This window comes from Filobasidium floriforme, assembly GCF_021052385.1.
Source record: "Filobasidium floriforme strain CBS 6241 chromosome Unknown HD553scaffold_14, whole genome shotgun sequence".
NCBI lineage: Eukaryota > Fungi > Basidiomycota > Tremellomycetes > Filobasidiales > Filobasidiaceae > Filobasidium > Filobasidium floriforme.
The window spans coordinates 255,567-271,825 of NW_025763635.1; the positions used below are offsets into that span (position 1 = coordinate 255,567).

General features: G+C 54.6%; 5 protein-coding genes across 5 annotated transcripts; 2 read left to right on the forward strand and 3 right to left on the reverse strand.

Annotated features, from left to right (window-relative positions):
• On the forward strand, positions 1-1,453 carry HD553DRAFT_53516 (uncharacterized protein). Its single transcript, XM_046184295.1, has 3 exons — positions 1-260; positions 339-1,012; positions 1,084-1,453. The coding sequence occupies exons 1-3, from the start codon at positions 122-124 to the stop codon at positions 1,360-1,362; spliced, it is 1,092 nt and encodes a 363-aa protein (XP_046035658.1). The 5' UTR covers positions 1-121; the 3' UTR covers positions 1,363-1,453.
• A 5,340-nt stretch (positions 1,454-6,793) lies between these two features.
• HD553DRAFT_313208 (nicotinate-nucleotide adenylyltransferase) lies at positions 6,794-9,576 on the reverse strand. The gene is made up of 8 exons (XM_046180204.1): positions 9,285-9,576; positions 8,122-9,132; positions 7,954-8,020; positions 7,799-7,876; positions 7,428-7,725; positions 7,258-7,358; positions 7,103-7,192; positions 6,794-7,031 (listed from the first exon to the last, which is right to left on the reverse strand). Exons 1-8 carry the CDS (start codon positions 9,343-9,345, stop codon positions 6,947-6,949), a joined length of 1,791 nt encoding a protein of 596 aa, XP_046035659.1. The 5' UTR covers positions 9,346-9,576; the 3' UTR covers positions 6,794-6,946.
• Positions 9,577-9,678: 102 nt separating this feature from the next.
• Positions 9,679-11,188, reverse strand: HD553DRAFT_313209 (uncharacterized protein). Its single transcript, XM_046180205.1, has one exon. It carries the CDS (start codon positions 11,151-11,153, stop codon positions 10,116-10,118), a length of 1,038 nt encoding a protein of 345 aa, XP_046035660.1. The 5' UTR covers positions 11,154-11,188; the 3' UTR covers positions 9,679-10,115.
• A 211-nt stretch (positions 11,189-11,399) lies between these two features.
• On the forward strand, positions 11,400-12,550 carry HD553DRAFT_53561 (ATP synthase). Its single transcript, XM_046184296.1, has 5 exons — positions 11,400-11,606; positions 11,760-11,791; positions 11,882-12,003; positions 12,082-12,170; positions 12,318-12,550. The coding sequence occupies exons 1-5, from the start codon at positions 11,493-11,495 to the stop codon at positions 12,441-12,443; spliced, it is 483 nt and encodes a 160-aa protein (XP_046035661.1). The 5' UTR covers positions 11,400-11,492; the 3' UTR covers positions 12,444-12,550.
• On the reverse strand, positions 12,551-15,723 carry HD553DRAFT_357216 (uncharacterized protein). Its single transcript, XM_046183870.1, has 8 exons — positions 14,938-15,723; positions 14,693-14,823; positions 14,550-14,610; positions 14,321-14,450; positions 13,531-14,226; positions 13,198-13,459; positions 13,018-13,133; positions 12,551-12,953 (listed from the first exon to the last, which is right to left on the reverse strand). The coding sequence occupies exons 1-8, from the start codon at positions 15,374-15,376 to the stop codon at positions 12,761-12,763; spliced, it is 2,028 nt and encodes a 675-aa protein (XP_046035662.1). The 5' UTR covers positions 15,377-15,723; the 3' UTR covers positions 12,551-12,760.
• Between the last annotated feature and the right edge of the window lie 536 nt (positions 15,724-16,259).

Here is a 16,259-nt window from a genome sequence, read left to right on the forward strand (position 1 = left end):
TCTCACGGTCACATTCACATACCCATTGGCATACGCAGTGACCGATGCGCACTGTCACCCGACCGACGTCCCCTTTACGGAGCAGACAGTGAGCAATGTCGGGCTGGGCGGATTATCGAGCATGGCGACGCGGACGATGGATCAAGAGCTCGTAGCAGAGTTCTCGGAGGATCATGGACGTAGAGACGAGGACGAATATGGGATGGAGAGGGAATCGAAACGACGGCGTCGAGCTGGACCCGAGGTGATCGCTTGTTTCGGTGAGTCAAGGTTGGGGGTGCAAATTATTTAGCTGGATATGCAGAAGCTGAGTCAATATTGCCTCGATCGCCTATCAGGGTATCATCCTTGGTTCTGTCACCTATTACACTTGGGTAGCCCAGATCGGAAAGTCAGCAAGGAGGAGCATTATGCGAGCATCTTCCTGCCTAGCGAAGCTTCTACCAGCTATACGTCGCAAAAACAACTCCTCGATGAGATCATCCCGGACCTCCCCGAACCAATAGCCATTCAACCTTTGATCGAGCAGATGAGGACGCACGCTGTTCAGGCTCAGATACGTGGGAGCCTGGTCATGATCGGGGAAGTCGGCTTGGACCGCAGTTTCCGGGTTCCTTTTCCCGGCCACAAGGCGAATCATTGTGGAGAACACACCGAAGTTGAGGAGCACACAAATACACCTTCCGTAGCTGATGCTGAGGCAAAGATCGCTACCTCGGGGGAAGAAGAGATGGCCAAAAAGTTGAATCAACCCGAGTTGATCTCCCGGAGCAAGAACTTGACCCCCTTCCGTCCTTCTATGGACCATCAAATCGCCTTGCTAGACATGCAGATGGATCTCGCCGTCGAGCTCGGGATCAATGTCAGTTTGCACAGCGTTAAAGCTCAAGGGCCGACGTTGGATTTCTTGAGGCGTTTCAAGAAAAAGCACGGCGCGATGTTTACCGATCGGGTCAACGTGGACGTGCATAGTTGTGGGGGGTGGAGCGTAGAGAGTTGGGTCGACGCTGAGGTGGGTCATCCTCGAGCGTCACTCGTGCGGTCAATCATTGCTGATCTCTCATTGATGCACGTACTGCACAGAAACACTTTCCCAACCTATACCTATCTCCCTCGATCGCCATCTCTGGTCGAACGCCCGTCACACCATACCTCATACGTGCGGCCGCTCCATCCCGTCTACTGGTAGAGAGCGACACGCATCTCATTCAGGATACAACCAAGAGAGTCTGGGCAGCGACTGTATGGATAGCCAAGTGCCGCGGGTGGAAGATCGAACGAACCAAAGACGATCTCCAGGGGGAAGATAGTGGGGTAGTAAGCCGCCTGGAGAGCAATTGGAACAGATTTATGAATCTGTAACCTTATGGAGTTGCCGAAGGCGGAGCCGAGTAGATGCTAGATATTCACATATACCTTGACTCTGACCCTGTCCGAACTCGACGTGCGAAGTGAGCGACTTGGCTGTTAAGGTTGACACTGCCATTTATACGGGAAAAGCATACATGTTATTAGCCGTAGCTAGAGTGTTGATATTATAGGCGTCACGTGACGCGCGACCTACGGTGCGCGTCGCCTCGGGGTCTCGTTCGGAGACCCTCTCGGGGACTCTCTCGGAGACCTTTTAGGAGATGTTCTCGTAGACGTCTAACTAGTACCTTGTAGTAGTTAGACATCCGTTATTACATTACTATGCCTACCGTTACCTTTCCCCAGTCCCGCGACCTTATTACCTCAAGACCCGGCAGGTCGGCTGCCAGGCCTTATAGAATAACGGATCACCAAAGGACCCCGGCTGGGAACGCGAAAAGGGGTAGTGATGGGATCCCGCTGCACATTGGTGCTAGCGGTAACCCTAGTGGTCCGGAGAGCCACCTCACTCTGGTAGGAGTGTTCTACCCGCAGGGGATTCCTGTGCAGGCAGTGATGATGGTAGATTCGGGGGCCACGGGTATGTTCATGGATCGGACGTTCGCGAGGATCCATAACTTTGATGTGATAGACCTAGAGAACCCTAGGACCGTCACGGTCATTGACGGAAGAGAGATAGTGGGTGGTCAGATCACCCAGAAGGCACATGCTATTGTGCGGACAGGATTGCACCAAGAGAAGGCGGAGTTCTTCTTGACGGATTTGTGTGGGTACGCGGCGGTCCTCGGGATTACATGGTTACGACACCATAGCCCACACATCCAGTGGGATACGAATACGGTCACCTTCGCGGACGACTGTTTGAAGAAGGGATGCGTCAAGAAGGTAGAGGTAGTATGCTCCCCCGACGAGGTGGAGATAGAAACGCGGAATATCGATCCGCTGTCGAGAATGAAGGAGCCGATCACGGAGAATCTCGTGGTGGCTCAAATGCAGATGACGAGGGAGGATGAGGAGCGGGCCCGCAGGCCGGACCTGTGGGACTGGGACGTCAAGCCCACCGACTCGATTCAAAACGAACTCGATCCTCCCGAGTACATGGAGAAGTTGCGAGACGTTGTGCCGAAGAAGTACCATGAGTACCTCGGAGCGTTCTCCAAGACGAAGGCAGACTCGCTGCCTCCGAAGCGCTCGATCGATCATGCGATCGAGCTGAAGCCTGGCACAACTCCCACGTATGGGAAGTTGTACAACCACTCGCAGAAGGAGACGGACGCTCTCAAGGCGTGGTTGGCGGAGAACCAGGCGAAAGGGTTTATTCGACCCTCGAAATCCTCGTGTTCGAGTCCGGTACTGTTCGTACCGAAGAAAGGGGGTGAATTGAGGCTGTGTATTGATTACCGCCGCCTCAACGAAATTACCGAGAAGGACAGGACCCCCCTGCCGCTTATCTCGGAGACCTTAGATCGCCTACGGGGATCGAAGGTATATACGAAGATGGACCTGAGGGGAGCGTACAACCTCCTGAGGGTCAAAGAGGAGGATGTTTGGAAGACCGCGTTCACGACACGCTATGGTCTGTTCGAATGTCTCGTCATGCCATTCGGTTTGACAAACGCGCCGGCGACGTTCCAGCGCTGGATGAATCAGGTCTTCCAGGACATGTTAGACGTGTGTGTGGTCGTCTATTTAGACGACATATTGATTTACTCCGCCGATCAGGAGACACACGACGAGCACGTACGGGAAGTGCTGAGGAGGCTACAGGCGAATGGCCTGTACGCAAAGGCGGAGAAGTGTGAGTTTGACACGACGGCGACGGAGTTCTTGGGGTATGATATTGCCCCTACGGGGGTCAGCATGAATCCGTCGAAGGTGAAGTCGGTGTTGGAGTGGGCGGCGCCCCGAAATATTCGAGGCCTGCAGTCGTTCTTGGGGTTCGCGAATTACTATCGCCGGTTCATTCAGAACTACTCCAAGAAGATTCAAGGCATGACGGCCTTGACGAAGAAAGGGGTAAAGTACCACTGGCCGGAGTCAGCGGATGCTGCCTTCAAGGAGTTGAAGAAGGCGTTCACCGAGGCGCCCATCCTCGCTCATTACGACGAGGAGCGCCAGGTGGTACTGGAGACGGACGCATCGTCAGGTGCGATGGGAGCGGTGATGTCGCAGGTAGGGGACGACGGGAAACTACATCCCGTGGCGTTCATGTCGAAGAGCCTTACGCCGGCTCAACGAAACTACGACGTACACGATCGCGAGCTGCTCGCCATCGTGTACTGCTGCCAGATATGGCGGCATTACCTAGACGGGAAGTTCCCGGTGAGGATCCTTACGGATCACAAGAACCTGGAGTACTTCAAGAAGGACAAGATGTTGTCCCACCGACAAGCGAGATGGTCTCAACTGCTGAACCAAATCTCGTACACGTTGGAGTACAAGCCGGGGACAGAGAACGGGAAGGCTGACGCGCTCAGCAGGAGAGAGGAGTTGATGGAGGAGACGGAGCCCAAGCAGGCAGAGACCCTGCTGCGCCCCGTTAATGCAGACGCGTTGGTGGTCAGCGCAGCGACGGTGCAACCCCCGTTGAGGTTGTGCGGAACGATCCCCGTCATAGGGGATTGGTTTTTGAAAGCGTTGATCCCTGCGGGACAAGAAGATCCGGTCGCGAGAGACCTGATCAAAGGCGTCAAGGAGGGAACCTTGACGAATAGTCGGTACAGTCTGAGCCCGGGAGGCGCGCTCATGTACGACGGGCTGGTGTACGTTCCCGATGCGGGAAGCTTGAAGACGGAGCTCCTGAAGAGGCTCCATGATGGGAAAACCGCCGGACACTACGGGCGGGACAAGACGGAGGACCTGGTGAGTAGAGATTTCTACTGGCCGGGTATGAAGGCGTGGATTAGCCAGTATGTGGCTAGCTGCGACAAGTGCCAGAGGAATCGGAGGCCAAGGGCCAAGCCAGTCGGGGAGCTGGCTCCCCTGAAGGCGGAGACGGAACCCTACCAGTCGATCACGTGGGACCATATCACGGACCTACCGGAGTCGAGGGGTTCGAACGCGATCCTGGTGATCGTCGACCGCTTCAGCAAGCGGGCACATTTCGTGCCTTGTCGGAAGGACAACGACGCCAAGGCGTTGGCGCAGATGTTCCTGCAGGAGTGGGTACGATTGCATGGATTTCCCCGGCAGATCATCTCGGACAGGGGAACGCTGTTCACATCGAGGTTCTGGAGGGAGTTCTGTGAGTTGTCCGGTGTCGAGCCTAGTTATTCGACCGCCTTCCACCCCCAGACGGATGGTCAGACGGAGCGCAGTAACTCGACGCTCGAACAGTACTTGCGGACGTACGTCAATTACCAGCAGGACGACTGGACCGATTTGTTGCCCATGGCGGAGTTCGCCTACAACAACTCGAAACACTCGGCGATCGGTATGTCGCCGTTCATGGCATCGGAAGGGCGGGAGCACGCCGTCGAACTCCCCATGCCTATCGCCAAGGATTCGGCTGTGGAGTCGATACAGGAGTACAGAGAGCGGATGAACAACATCTGGGAGTCTGTTAATGTCGCGCTGAGACAGGCCCGAGAGGATATGGCGAAGTACGCGAATCGGAAGCGTACGGCGGTACCGGACGAGGGGTACAATGTTGGCGACATGGTGATGTTGTCGTCGGCCCACGTCAATACCGTGAGGCCGAACAAGAAGTTGGAGTGGAAGACCTACGGCCCGTTCAAGATCACGGAGGTCGTAGGAGAAGGTCGCATGGCGCGACGTTTGGAGTTGACACCGGGGATGCGTAGGATCCACCCGGTGTTCCATGTCTCGCTGCTAATCCCGTACAAGCCGAACGAGCTTCCTGGGAGAGCAGTAGACCCACCCCCTGAGCCAGAGGTGCTGGACACCGGGGATTTGGGGTGGGTGGTATCGGAAATCGTACACTCCAAGGAGTTGCGTTCGACGCGCGCCGGGCGTAGGACTCAGTACTACGTGCGCTTCGAGGGGTACGGGGACGAGCACAACGAGTGGGTTAGCCCCTCGGACTTCCACCACAACGACACGCTGGTGCTGGAATTCCATAAGCGACACCCTGAGTTGCCGGTACCGGGCCGTCAGGAGTACGGCGATGCTTGATGCGTTCGGAGCTCGCATCTAGGAGGGGGATCCTATTATAGGCGTCACGTGACGCGCGACCTACGGTGCGCGTCGCCTCGGGGTCTCGTTCGGAGACCCTCTCGGGGACTCTCTCGGAGACCTTTTAGGAGATGTTCTCGTAGACGTCTAACTAGTACCTTGTAGTAGTTAGACATCCGTTATTACATTACTATGCCTACCGTTACCTTTCCCCAGTCCCGCGACCTTATTACCTCAAGACCCGGCAGGTCGGCTGCCAGGCCTTATAGTTGATTGTTCCTGAGTTGTAATGTACCTTTAGGAAGGTGTGCCCTCTCAGCGCAACAGATGGAAGAGTTCCGTTTAGGAGTTCAAGGAAGCCTCGAAGCAAGCCAAGGAAGCCTCGAAACAAGCGGCAGGCAATGAAGGCGTCTTGAACGATGCTAGATGGATGGCAAAATTCCCCAAGGGTGCTGCTTCCACCATCGTTCAGAGTTGCGGGGGCAGCATCGACTGGGACTGGGCTGGAAGCGGGTCTGGGATCAGACACCTGGGAGTTGGCGGTCAGGTTGAGGCCGGACAGCCCCATTGCCAGCGCCACGGAACATCTATCTTTACAGGTCAGTAGGAATGCAGTCGCACCAAAATGACCTACTGACCCCTCGTCTTTGCTCTCATACAGCTTGTCAAAAATTCCGGACAGGATCAAATGTTCCCCTTGGATACTGGAGAGAGCAGAGGAGACTATAATTCTTAGGGGACGCCTGGTTTGAAGCACACCGTCCAACCTTGTTCTTCTGCGTGTTCTAACAACCTGGAGCGGTTGTGATGTCTAAGCAACAACCGGCCCAGCCCCTCACTAGCTTCCTTGCTCAACCTACCGCCGCCGGACCTTCTTCTACTTCTCAGCGTCAATCTGAAGGCGGCATTCTTGTCGCTCCTGGTGTCCCCAGGAAACAGAGGACTAGGGTTACGACAGGCCCAAAGGCAAAGGTACGTCTCAGGTGTCAGGTCTGCACACCGCATCCTTGTATCGATCGTGCTTACACAGTCACCTATTTGCTTACGTAGATCTTACGTAACCGAGCGTCTTGCTCTGTCGTTCGATTCTCTGTCGTCGTCGTCCGTCATTCGTCGTTCTCGGTTATTCTAGTAGCTAGTCGTTCCTTTCAAACCTAATCAAACATCATGGGCGATCGGTGACCGGCGCCGCTGCTGCTCCTTAGCTCAAGTGCGTTACCTCGATTGTGATTTTGATTTGGCGCCAATTGGCAAAGAGACGCGCTGCTCAAAACGCAAGGGCAAAAAAGGACAGTCTATAATAATGCTGCGAAATCCATACAACCAGACGAAACCGACACAAGAGTCTTCCCTTTCCTGTACAAAGCCTGTTCCCACCGCCTTTTCTGCATGACATACAACATCCCTTTACTGAAACTCTTCGCGTCCTACTTCAGTCCGCTCAAGATTGGATAGCCTTAGTATCAGGTTCGCGGTAAAGCAGGTTCTTGCTGATGTACTGGATGACGCTGTTGGGCAGTAGATACCTATGGCAGAGTCGCATCGAGATGTCAGTCAGAACGTCCCGTCTGTAGCACAAACGGCATAGCAGACTCACTTGATGCTCATTCCACGACGCACGAACAGTCTGACCTTGGTCGACGAAATATCGTTGTAGATCAGTTGTTTGATTACAATAACGTTGCGTCTGTAATATTCAACAGTGATCAGCAGAATTCGCCAATCGATGTACAAGTGACGGGGACGACCTACCGATGATGGTAAAGGATGTCGTGCGAGAGCAAGAATGCCCAGACGTCCGACCCAGCCCTCTCGACGATCAGACAACCGAATCGACCGAGAATGATGTGCAACTGCGAGTGCGAGCTTCAGCTTGAAGGATCCTCGGCATAATGCTGTCGGGACGACGCTCGACGACTCACATCGGGTTCCGACCATACCCCAGGTTCGCCGAAACTCTCGATCAAATCTCCGCCCGCGAGCAACATGACCTTGTATTTCCTCCTCGTCCCATCCCGCATCTCCACCCCGCCTTCGCCATCCTTGCCGTTCAACATCTCGTCGAAATGGTCCAGCACGACGGCGGTCCGCTGGTACTCTGGCTGACCGGCTTCCCAGGGGTCGACCATCAACCACGTAGAGGTGTGTTCCACGGCGAGTTCGCACATTCTCACTCGGTGGTGAGCGGGCGCCAGACCGGATTTCTTGTAGTACGACGAGCTGTCATTCGGATTCAGCCAAAGTCAGCTCAAGGGAGACGGTCGATGGGAGATTTTTACAGGCGCCGACTCACACTGGGGAATAGTAACCGGCCATGATCTCGAACGTCTGGCTCTCGACAATCTCGTCCTTGGCCATCTCGAACATTCGCCTGTCATGTCCGTCATGTGGATGAACGTGCGTCGGTACAGACACCCAGGGGGTCGATCCGAGTACGACTGAACTCACAAATGCAGATACGTCGGAGGTGAGAACGACCCACAGGCGACGATGACCAAGGGCACCTTGTCCTCGTCTAAGAGCATCACCCCGGAAGAAAAGGTCGGAGAACAATCAGCTCCTCGACGTTTCCCCCGAACATCGCCTAGGCGACAACCAAGACCACCGGACACCCACCTTTCATCCTCCTCCTCAACCTATGCGTGGGGAAGTTATACCTCCCCTCCTCCCCCTCCAACCCTTGCATGAACCCTTCACTCCCCCCGCCCGTCGCCTGCATCGCCCTGACATCCGCATCGGCCTCTCCATCCGTCACCCCGTTCAAAGCGTCTTCGTACCGGCCGTTATCGAACGAAAGCCCACGACCGGGGGAGACGAGCGGTGAATCCCTAGGAGAGTTTCTCAGGGAAGAAGCCACGGAGAGGTTCTCTTCGTCGGGTTGAGAGGTCGGGTTGGTCGTAAACGAATGGGCTGAAGAAGGACGAGGTCGGAGAGGGTGCGGGGTGTCGTCTGCTTGTTCCTCTTCGTTCTGGTCTTCGGGGACCTCTTCTTGCCCGTGTATCGTCCGATTCTCCAAGCTCTCCTTATCCGTACCACCCCTATCCTTGTTCAAACCGTCGTCACCGACGACGCTCAACCTCCTCACGGTACTCTCCGAATCCCTTCTATTCTTCAGACTCTTCTCTTCTGGCGGGTTCCCGAACATGTACCCGGAGACTAGACGACGAGAACGGGATGAAGAGTAGGAGACGTCCGTAGGGGAGGTGAGGACCCGGTCGATCTTGGGTCGAGATGGGTTAAGGTTCGAGGAAGAGTTCGGGTTCGAATTGGAAATGTGGTTGAGGTTGGAGCTCGACGATGTGTTGCCATGTGACTGCGAATTCGAATCCGGCCCGTGCAGATCGTTCTGGTTCTGGCTTGAATTGAGTTGATTCTGGGTCGAATTCGAATCCACCCCCGGGTTAAGGAGACCTTGCGTCGTCCGCCCATTTCCAGCCCCTGTCGAAGAGGAAGAAGAAGAACTCCTTGAAGGTCCCGCCTGGTTCACGTTTCCTCCGTGACCATGTCCATGTCCGTACCCATGTGTATGCGAATCGGGTCCGTTCAGGTGCAACGGCTCGGGTTCCCCAGAAGCTGGGTTGGTAGCTCCTGAAAAGGGAGGAGAGTCGTTGTGATACGAGTGGAGGCCTGCGATTTCACCCAGCCAGAACAAAGAGCGATATACAGCAGAGAGAACACACAGCAGCGAGAGATGAAGATCAGCGATCTGACGATCTACGGGAAGCTGAACTCTGGACGACGACAACGAGATCGTCAGATGTTGCGATCTCGGAACTTACCGGTAGCCGGTAGGACGGGTGCGAATCCACCTCCACCTGGCATCTTGTTGTTCCTGCTCATACTTTGCGATGGTCCCTTGGCGGTCAAGATTGTAAAAGAGATGATGATGGATGTGTTTGCAAGAGTTACAAGGTGTTGTTGAATGGGAGTGGTCGAGATTGATTTCGGGCGAGGACGACGTTATTAGAAATGGTCCGAGCGAGCGAGGTCGAGCGAGTCACGGGAGAAGTTGGAGAGAGACGCGGGTTCAATTAGAAAGAGGGGGATGACCAAGAAAGATAACGATCAATCAGCAACAGCGAATAGAAAGGTCTGGTTATAGCTAACTTGTACAGACAGAGTCAGGTAGACGAGGACTGGTTAGGCCCGTCTTCCTTTGTAATCATCCGAGAGACGGAACGTCTCGTCACGACGGTGCAACAACAACGTCGACCATTAAACTCATGGCATCATCATTCGGATTTCCTCCGTCCGCGCCGGGTTTCATCGTGTAATTTCACAACCGGCTCGTCATCCGCTAGACTCGGGGTCTAGCAGTCGATCAAAGCAGGCGAAAGTAGTCGCGTAAATCGTACGATATGGTATATTATATATCTACTATTCAGAGCATGCTATTCTCGAGGCCATATCTATCGTATATCGTATGTATCGCCGGCTGAAACCCCGGCCGTCAATCCGTAACATCATGCGTCGTCAGTCTGTAATTTCTTCAGTCCGTAATATCGTAGCCTCGTAGTCTCGTAATGTCGCAGTCCGTAATTCGTCAGTCCATAGTAACGTAAATGTAATGTACGCTTGAAAGCGCCCTTTTCCACCCTGCCTTTCCTACCTCAAACGTCCGGCACCGAGCAAGCGGCCTGGTGCAACGCCCGATGCTTCGCCTGACACTCCTTGTCGCAGTAGATCGCGCACTTGCAACCTTCACAGACCAAGAGCTTGGATGCGCCCTTCCCCTTTTTCCCACCACCTCCGGCGGCTTCTTTGCCACATCCATCGCAAATACCGGGCATGGTCCTCCGTCCGTGCATACCCGTGGCAGGGTGCGACCCCGGACTCCTGTACAAGGATAGGTTTCGGGGGATCTCCGCGCTATCAGGTCCTTCGGATAACAACCGGTAGGCGTACGTGAGGCCCATATGCCGCTTGGCCGCCTCGAGGTCGGAGACGGCAATACAGGTCTGGTAGGCGTCGTAGTGCGTCACCGAGTATTCGGCGGGATCCCCCGAACCTTCCTCTTCCATCGATCTCAGTCGTTCCTTGGCCAACCGTAAGCCGCCGATGGGATCCCTGCGGGAGGTATACAAGATCTTATCCCCGAGCTGGGCGATCTTTTGTCGGAGGGCGTCGTTGGCAGGATCAGCGCGTTCACAGACGTCGCATCGACAGACGAACCGAAAGTCGGTCGCGAGGATCCGTCGACGTTCTTCGGTCGAAGCGTACGGTTCGAGGTAGGTCGTCAGGATCTCTTCACCTGGCGCGATAGGGGACGAGGCGTAGATGACCTCCTTCCCGAGCTTTTCGCACCACGAATGATGCACGTTCGGTCGACAACTGTGATTGATCCTGCTGATCTGGGGGAACAACCCGCCCCGGGTCGACCCTACCCCGAGGGGAAGCGCGTTCGTCTTGAACCTGGTCACCGGGGTAGGTTTGTCAGGACAATAAGCGTCGGTCAAAGCCTCAAAGACGGTCTTTTCAGCAGCGCTCAATCTCTGGACCGCTGGACCGACTTCGAACAGGCCTTGAGCTGTGAAGAGGGGGGCTTCCGAGATGACCAGTTCGCCCGTCGCGATGGGACGGGTGGCGAAGAGACCGTGGTTCTTCCCTGGCGCTTCGGCGAGACGGTAGGGTGGAGAGACGGACGACATGACAGATTCGTTTATAGGTAGCTGATGAGTCTTGTGTGTTTGGGTGTAAACGCAAAGGAAACCGATGAGATTACAAGCAAGAAGCTCAAGAAGCTCAAGAAGGCGTTTCTGGCGTTGTGGTTGACGCGCGGGTGCATGTTTCCCACCTAGAAGCGCGACCCCCCCCCAGTCGAAGCGCGCGTAATCTCGGATCCGAACCCTTCACCTCACAAACGCTGGCCCGTTCGGAACGGCAAGCAATGATGATGTCGACCTGGACGAGCTCAGCTGTAACAACATTCCCCTAGCCTTATTTCTCCTCTTGTAACAAAACAGTCTCTCTCACGTTCGACCTCGACCATGTTCTTCCCCACCGCCCGAACCACCCTCCGTGCCGCTGCCGGTGTCGCTCGACGAGGATATGCCGATGTTGCCGATGGTGCTCTCAAGTTGAGCTTGGTCTTGCCCCACCAGGTGAGTAGCCCGGATCAGGATAACCAAGACAGGTCTCCCGAGTTGGCGGCCTTTTCATCTGGAGAGGCTGTAGCAGGAGTCGCAGGGGTCGACAATCGCCCACGCTTGACATAGCATCTCAACTAATTATCCCGTTTGTCGCGTATCATTCAGGCCATCTTCTCGACTCAGGGTGTCACTCAAGTGTGAGTGGAGCACCAGAGGAGACGGCACATGACGAAAGTTGCAGAAGCACTAATTCTTACACGTGCCTGTTCGTTTCTCGCTCGACGTAGCAACATTCCCGCTGTTTCGGGTGACATGGGTATCCTCGCCAACCACGTTCCCACCGTCGAGGCTCTCCGACCTGGTCTCGTCGAGGTCATCGAGTCTGCCGGTTCCTCCAAGAAGTTCTTCGGTGCGTCGTCAGCTGCCCGTTGGATAGGGTTGCCGAAACATCTGGCTGAAGCTGAACAATAATGCTTGTATTATGCAGTCTCTGCTGGTTTCGCTACCGTCCACGCCAACAACTCGATGACCATCAACGCCGTCGAGGCTTACGAGTTGGACAAATTCTCTCCCGAGGTGCGTACCCACGTTCTCCTCTGTCACTGACCCTTACTGATGGCTTCTCTGCTCTGCTCTTTCGACTTCATTCCAAATCTCAACCTATAACCCCTCATCTATCCCGAAACCACGCGTCTGCACCACCACAAATGCAACCGAGAACAGGCCGTCCGAGCCGGTCTCGCCGATGCCCAGCGTGTCATCGGATCCAACGCTACCGAGCAGGACAAGGCCGAGGCCCGTATCGAGGTCGAGGTCTTCGAGTCGATCCAATCCGCTCTGTCCAAGTAAACAACATCGACATGGAGAATTGTCGGAAAAAGAAGGATCTCGGAACGAGGTCGGAGCGGGAGTAGCATTTGTAACAGGGAAGAGAAGATGGAATGGAATAGATGAAAATCAGGACAGCATTCGGCCGGTCGCAGTGCCGTGGTCTTCCAATCTTGCGAGATTGGCGGAACAACTTTAAAAGAGCCGGAAAACAATGCTCAAGCCAAACTGACGCATGCATATTATAAGCATAGATCAACGATACAACTTGGGCATCCTCCTGGAACCTATCCAAACAAAACAAAATCGAAGCGAAGCGACTATCAATCACCAATCCGTCAGCCTCCTCGAGCCGCCTCGACACTCATCAAAGCTGCAAGCTCCCGGTCGATCTTCTGACTGAGGCGTTTCGGACTCGGTTGTCTCACTTCTACGTCGGAAAAGGAGTGGATCGAGCTGGTAGACTGGCGAGAGGCTGGCAGTCCTGGTCTCAACGACGGAGAATGCGGCATTACGGGACGGATCGTCGAGCTGCAGTAGGAAGATTTCCTTCAGCCCCGGCCGGCAAGCTTTGCGGAGGCGTGCGGAGACCTACGCTTTGGCAGTATTGACGACGTGACAGTTTGGACACATGCAGCCGGTTCCGTGCCTCGAATGCGGACTCGGCGAGACGCGTTGCACATGAATGCCGTTGCTGCCGCTGGCGTCATTCTGGCATGTATGGAATTGTATAAGTAGCCTAGAGCAAACGCGAGTCCCATAACAGCCTGCTCACCTTGCGCTCGAACAACCCGCTCAACCTTCTGACCTTCTCACCACCTCCGTCAGAGGACATCTTACCAGAAGAGACCGTCGGCGATGCCGCAGCCGGCACGGGCAATCGCGAGTAATCTCTCGGAACTTCTCGTTCCTTGGACCGATAATCCGTTGTTGGCGGCGGTGGTTCCCGTGCGGGCAAGCGTAGAGGGGCGACTGCTGGTAAGCTGTACGGCCGGGTATTAGGAGGTCTAGACATTCCAGAACGGTTCGACGATGCGCTGTTGGGTGGAAACGTTAACAATTCAGCATGTGTCTCGCCTTGTCCTTAACCGTTGCTCGTATTACTTACCTGGACGCCTGACTGGCATGCGACCCGATCGTCCCATTCTCGAACTGCTTCATCCGATCAGAAACGCTCGAAGTCGGTCGATGCCCCTTTCTTTCGTCCCGAACCGGCTCGTCTCTCGAAGGCCCTTGCCCCGGTCCTGTTTGACGAAGTACCCCAAATGATGTCTGCGTTGTGGGAGAGAGGATCGAATGTGACCTAGCGGCAAAATCGACGGGCGACCTATCTTGATCGGTCGGAGTAAGCGGGGAAAGCGAGGCTGAGGTGGTTGACGATAATTGCGAGGTGGTGGCAATCGTCGACGGGTAACTCGTCGTTCGGCTGGGGTTTGTATAAGAAGGCGGGACTGGCATAGACCGTTTACCCTGAGGTCTAGGTCGATCAGAGACATTCCTCTGGCCATCTCCTTTTTGTCCCACTAGCCCACCCTGTCCAGCTCCATTCTGACCTTCAGAACGTCTCCACCTAACCGTCTCTTCTCCCGCTTCTACCTCCTCCTGACCTCCTTGACCGGGAACATCGTCATTCCAATTCTCTCCGACCAGGATCCCCGCATATCGAATCTCTCCAACCTTGCTCGCTCCCACCCTCATGCTCTCGGCGGTGGCATCAAAAAGGTTTTGGTACGACTGACAGATGGAGGCGGAAAGGCGGGAGATCGCGAGTACATGTTGAGAAGCGATCGATTCCGCAGTGGATCTACGGTTAGTATGATTAGTACGTTAGCGTCTCGATGGGAAGATGGGAACGGAGATACACTCGACGAGACTAGACAAAAAATTGAGGGACATACCGTTTCTTCTGAGCAGAATCGTCGCATAACCCGCTGATCACCCTCAGATACCTCTCATGAGCCATCCCGATCCCTCCCTTTGCCTGTCCAGAGCGGGAAGAAGAGGACGAGTCGTTTTGCAGAGGTTTCTCTGCCGAGCGAAATGAGGTACCATTTTCGCGAGAGACAGTCAGCTTGACTTTATGGGCTGATCACGAGGGTGAATTGATAGGATGAACGGCAAACTTACCGGCAGCTGCCATACGCTTGTCATTGATGAGGATGACCTCGTCTAGAGCGTTATATTCTCTCTGGCATAGATGATCGATCGAAGCACTTTCGTCAGCAATCGATAACTCTCTTGTTTGCCTGTCCATCGCATCCTGAGCTCACCTTGACAGCCTTGCTATGTTTATAAAGCACAGTCTCCATACGATCTAGCTCTTTGGAACTGGTCTTCATAGATTTTTGCAAGACGGCGGATAGTTCAGATGATGTCGTCGAGCAGGGTGTCAAGGCGAGGGCTATGTCGAAGGAGTAGGTGATGTGCAGCGAGCAAGACATAGAGCAGGGCGAGCGACGTCAGCAAGCAAGTCGTCAGCCGAGAAGGACGAAGAGGTTGATTCAGATAAACTCACGGACGGCAGCCGGCAACCCTTCTCCACCTCCCAACTTCCTCAAGGCCCCGCCTAATTCCTTCTGGACCCCAGCTAGCTGGGAAGACAGTTCTTTCTGCACCTTGAGTAGCCGAAGGATATCGTCCGCCCGTTTGATATCCTCGACGACGCTGAGCCGAAGAGCTTGTTGTTCTTCCTCCGACCATTCTCTTACAGGTTCTCCAGGAAATGTCGGAGGAAGAGGAAGATTGAAGTATCCATCTCGATCTCGGTTGGATAGCGAGAGAGCCGGAGAGGCCAAAGGAGATCTAGCTCCCGAGCTCGAGAAAGAATCCCGATGAGACCCGGTAGGAGACCCTGCCCTGGATTCAGAGTGGGCGAAAGATGGGCGAGGCGGTAAGAGAGTTGGACGTTTGGAGGGGGAAGAGGAAGGGGTTGGGTTTCGTTTGAAGCTGAACATCCGGGGGTTGTTGACGTGTTGTCGTTTTCACAATAAGTGGACCCGAAACCGCGTGAGGTAGATTGTTTTCTGGATTATATGATCGAGATCAGATCTCCCTGGGTCTTAAGACTTTGACGTTGCACTTCCTTCGAACACGCTTGATGCGGTAACCGGTGGTTGTTATGTTGCTTGTTCACGCATGCTAAAAGTCATCGCAACCTGATTGTATGCTTCGTGTTGATGTCGATAATGGTGTTCACCAACTTCGACGTCATCGTCAACCCTCAACCATGACTTCCCATCTGATGCATCTGATTGATCATCATATCTTCTCTTTGCGGAAATTACCGCTTCGAGCCGAAACGATGGAAATTGATGGGAATTGATCGAATTGATGAGGAGCATGAGAAGAAACATGAAACGCAAATCTCAGGCGCCCCTTTTGTTCCTCCGAGGCTGTTTGCTTCCGCTTGACATCAATTCCCATTTTCTCACGCGCTTCGAGGGATCGGTCATTATCTCGATTTACGTTGCAGAGCTGCAAATCCACGATGTACTGGACGCTGACGACAAAATGAGGCTATGCTATCATTTCGCCTTGATCCACGGTTGGTGAGGCTAAGGAACAAGCCATCCGAAGCATGTCGCTAGCCAATTGAGCCAGGTCTACCGGCAGAAGGGGCCGTCTAATTGGTATCCCTTTCGTAGCAATCGCACTACGGTCTCCCGTCGGCCCTGTCCTGTATGTACCCCGATGTATAGCTTGAGACCGGGATTGGATGCTGCGTTGTTGCCAAATGCGAGCGATCAACGGAGTAAGAGCTTGCGATCCCATTAACGTAAGTATAACGTAAGCACCCGCTAGCCCCGGTCCGGCCGTCGCCCCGGCGCGTTGTTTCCC